This window comes from Rutidosis leptorrhynchoides, chromosome 9 (genome assembly GCF_046630445.1).
Source record: "Rutidosis leptorrhynchoides isolate AG116_Rl617_1_P2 chromosome 9, CSIRO_AGI_Rlap_v1, whole genome shotgun sequence".
NCBI lineage: Eukaryota > Viridiplantae > Streptophyta > Magnoliopsida > Asterales > Asteraceae > Rutidosis > Rutidosis leptorrhynchoides.
In genome coordinates, this window is record NC_092341.1 from 336,455,037 (window position 1) to 336,458,981 (window position 3,945).

The window sequence follows — 3,945 nt, forward strand, 5'->3', positions numbered from 1 at the left end:
ATTAATTAATTTATTTATATTTATTATTAGATTTTTTTTGCTCCGTTGGTCTCTGTATTATATCCCATATTGATAACAGCGTCCCTCGGGTTTTTAATTTTTGCCTTTAGAATCATTTCTTTTTCAAAAATTTGCAATCAACATCTCTCCGTCTAAAATTCGTTAAAAATGTCCGTTAACTCTTGACTGTGCCTTGCATGTGAGGACAATTATAGAGTGGTTGGTCACCACCGTTGAATGGGCTCTTTTGGGAGAAAAACATGCATATATAAATAAAAGGATTTGAAGTTCCATTACAACTACACACTCTTAAGTGTGTTTAAAAAGATCCATAAATCTATTTGCAACAATACTGAACTCTCAATTGATTGGTGCCCTAACATACATACTACCACCCTTGACATCGAACTATAGAACCAAACGTACTATTGAACTAGCTCCACCAACAACCAAATACACTGCCAACTAACTTAAAACACCAATACTACCACAAACAATTGAAGTAAACTAACAACCGGTCGCAATTGAACCAAACAACCCACGTCAACATATCAACAGGTTGATGATGTATGAAGAGTATTGGATCATAGAAAGTTTCAAAGTTTCTTTACAAGTTAAAATCTGTACTATATAAGCTCAACATATCAACAATATTACAGTGAATATAAATATATTTCACAAGTAAAACACAAACACCAAAAACACAAAAGAATTCAAAAAGAAAAAAAAAAAACAAACTCAACCAATCTCTAAACAATTTTATCCAAATATCCACACAATACTAAAATTTTAAATCCATATTAATCAATTACCACTATTACATTTCCATTTTGAAGTTGGGACACAGTTCAAGTAGTGACACCAATGGCAATGTTTATATCCATTTTCTCCATGAAACAGCATCACTAAACCAACTGTAAATCTGCATTTTGCAAAATTCAAACATCAAGTATAATAAATAAAAAAAGATACGCATAAGTTACATGTTAATTAATGATTTACTAATTTAACCATCTTACCCTGCAACAAGAAGAGCTAATGCAAGTAAACCGAGCACGTACTGATAAACCTTGTATTTAGATCTAACACGAACATCAGCTGGAAGATTGTGTCTTTCTAACCACCCGAATTGTGGACGAGGAAGTAATATAAAACCGAGAAGAAAACCCGTTAAAAATCCACCGATATGAGCGAAGTTGTCAACGAATGGCAAAATTCCAACAGCTAGGTTGACCACAACGATTAGAATAAGCGTTATCAATGCTGCTGCCTAAAAAAAACACCATCGTAAACGGGACAAACGTATAAAACCTTCTAGGATCATCGGTGAATATATTATTATTAAAATTGAAATTATTGAAAATATAAGGCTTACCTTGTTTGAGTAGATGGTCCAGTTTGTTATGAGTTCAGCCAACATTGTTCCAAGTAGTCCAAACAGAGCACCAGAAGCACCAACCGAAATGTTTTGTTGAATAAATAGTGATGAAAGAATACTTCCTCCAAATCCCGACAACAGATAGATTAATCCTACGCGTACTGCCCAATCATGTTCAATATGTATATCATTATTATAAAACAAATTTAAAAAATTGGAAGTTGATCGAGGTTTAAGAAAATAGTGAGATACATACGAAATCCAAACTGTTGTTCGAGACGAATGCCAATAAGAACAAGACTCAACATATTAGCGACCAAATGAATCAAACCAGCATGTAACCAATTTGCAGTAACCAGCCGCCATCCTTGTTTTCCATGCACTATTTTCCACCATTGTAATGCTCCCATTTTCTCTAACCTTCAAATTCTCAAAAAAAAAAAAAAAAAAAAAAAAAAAAAAAAAAACAGCAAATCCGGTAACCACCAACCCTCAACTCACTTTACTTTACGGGTCAAATACGGGTCAAGGTTTGGGTTAATGGGTCAACCCACCAACCCAAAAGAAACCAAAGGAAGTTGACTAATATGAAGCAAAATCATCCCAACCAACATTAACTCGAAACAGGCTAACCCTTTAGTATTTCGGGTTGGGCTCGGGTCATAGTTCGGATTAGCGACTCAACCTCCAGTCTAAAGATATCCTAGTAACTTTACCCAGTTTGAAACGAAACCAACCCACCAACCGATATTAACTCAAAATCAACCAACCCGTTTAATTTTTCACGTTAACGGGTCAAACCACCAATCAAAAGGTAATCCAATAATATTGACCCGTTTAATGTGGACTTAACCACCAACTAGTGGCGGAAGCAGAAATTTTTATAACTGGGGACGAAATGTTTTTAAAAGCGTAGCAATTTTTTATGGGCAAAATATGGTGGTTTTTGAGCAAAATGTGAAAGCTTTTGGGCATGAAGGTTTTTTTGACAAAATATGGAGGTTTTAGGGCAACATATGGAGACTTTGGGGCAAAAAAATTTCCGTTGGGTGCAAAGTCGAAAAATCCAAAATTTTTACGCTAAATATTGCAAATCGACTGGGGCGGGTGCCCCTGCCCTCAAATACTTTCGCCCCTACCACCAACCGATATTAATGTATATGTGTCTGGATTGGGTGCTTTGGATCCGCCAACCCGTTTGACAAATCATGTCATAATCCGATTTGTTACCTTAATGATTATTTGTATCAATCCAACATACTACGGAAAGTTCGTTTACATTAGTCTTCCTATTCTCATTCCCTTTCCATTCTCATTCTCCTTCCCCAATTTGAGTCAAACTCATCTAAAATTATAAGTTATATCCTTGCACTAAAATGAAAAGGATTTTGCTAACTACAGTCTTAAAGAGTTGTCGTTAACAAGCTTGTGCAATATAATAACCTTTACTATAAAATAAATAAATATGTAACCACTACAACATGTTTAAACGTTTTAACGACAACCTAAGGCTGAGCAATGACCAAATAAAAAGGATTTTGCTAACAAAAAAATAAAAAATCAGCATTAGTTACACATATCCTTAAACAGTATACTTTTGTATAGTGTAGGTTTATTTTGGTTACCATTGAATTATTACAAATAAAAAGACGTCACTACACACTAGTAACTACTCCATCAATTCAATAATTCAATCTCAATTATTATACAATAAATGAATACAAATACTCCGTAAGCTAATTAATTTGATTAATTATTTATTAATTAAAATAAAAGATGAAGGTATGCTTACGTGTGAGACGAAGCACCAAAAAGAGGGTTTTCATGAAGTGGTTGAAAAGAGAAACGACCAAGAAACTTAGCAACACACTTGCCGTATTCGAGTGAACGATTATGTTTCGGACAGTTGTTAACGTACATAAGTACAACAAACACAGCTATGTTTACAACCACAAACACCGGAATCAACCATGAAGTCCAGTAAGTTTCTGTTTGTGCATAATTTGTTGACGAATAATTTTGATTCGTTGTGTAGTTGTTCTCGCTCTTAGACCTTCCCCTGCTTTCCACGTCAGACATCGTGAATTACTATTGATACGATGATTAGTGAGAGAGATTAAGAAGATATATTTGTGGTGATTTGAGGAGATTATAATTAGGGGACTTATAATTAGTGGTGGACTTCTTGGTACGACGTCGTGTGAATAGTGGTAATCCGGTTTTGGTGGTGAACGTGCGCCACGTAAGTGTTGATGTGGTACGGGTGGAGGAGTAGGAGAAGTTATGGTGAGGATGTGGAACAGAGGATTATGACCTCTTATTTCTTCTTCGCGTTATATACTTCACGAATAGACGAATGTAGAAGTCGGCACCTTTTTTTCTTACAATTTGTGTTTGTATTAGGGTTTTTATAAAATATAAATAATAAAATTGTTATGATAATTAAAATAATAATGCATATATCGATAGTTAAATTTGTATAAACTTTTAGTCAATTTTGTACCACTTGCATAGTATTTCTTAGTATTATAAATACACCATGATGGTATGCTTGTAAACTTGCACCA

The 3,945-nt window shown here is 34.4% G+C and overlaps 1 protein-coding gene across 1 annotated transcript; it reads right to left on the bottom strand.

Moving 5' to 3' along the window:
• Positions 1-596: 596 nt before the first annotated feature.
• Positions 597-3,638, bottom strand: LOC139867715 (RHOMBOID-like protein 2). Its single transcript, XM_071856078.1, has 5 exons — positions 3,171-3,638; positions 1,635-1,798; positions 1,376-1,539; positions 1,020-1,270; positions 597-922 (listed from the first exon to the last, which is right to left on the bottom strand). The coding sequence occupies exons 1-5, from the start codon at positions 3,455-3,457 to the stop codon at positions 805-807; spliced, it is 984 nt and encodes a 327-aa protein (XP_071712179.1). The 5' UTR covers positions 3,458-3,638; the 3' UTR covers positions 597-804.
• Between the last annotated feature and the right edge of the window lie 307 nt (positions 3,639-3,945).

What these genes read in the sequence shown, in the direction of transcription:
- LOC139867715 (XM_071856078.1), bottom strand. Translation starts at nt 3,457, where the DNA reads ATGTCTGACGTGGAAAGCAGGGGAAGGTCTAAGAGCGAGAACAACTAC. An exon ending in TTTGGTGCTTCGTCTCACAC is followed by an intron (nt 1,799 to 3,170) that starts GTAAGCATACCT and finishes GAGAATTTGAAG; the next exon opens with GTTAGAGAAAATGGGAGCAT. An exon ending in GGACCATCTACTCAAACAAG is followed by an intron (nt 1,271 to 1,375) that starts GTAAGCCTTATA and finishes TGTTTTTTTTAG; the next exon opens with GCAGCAGCATTGATAACGCT.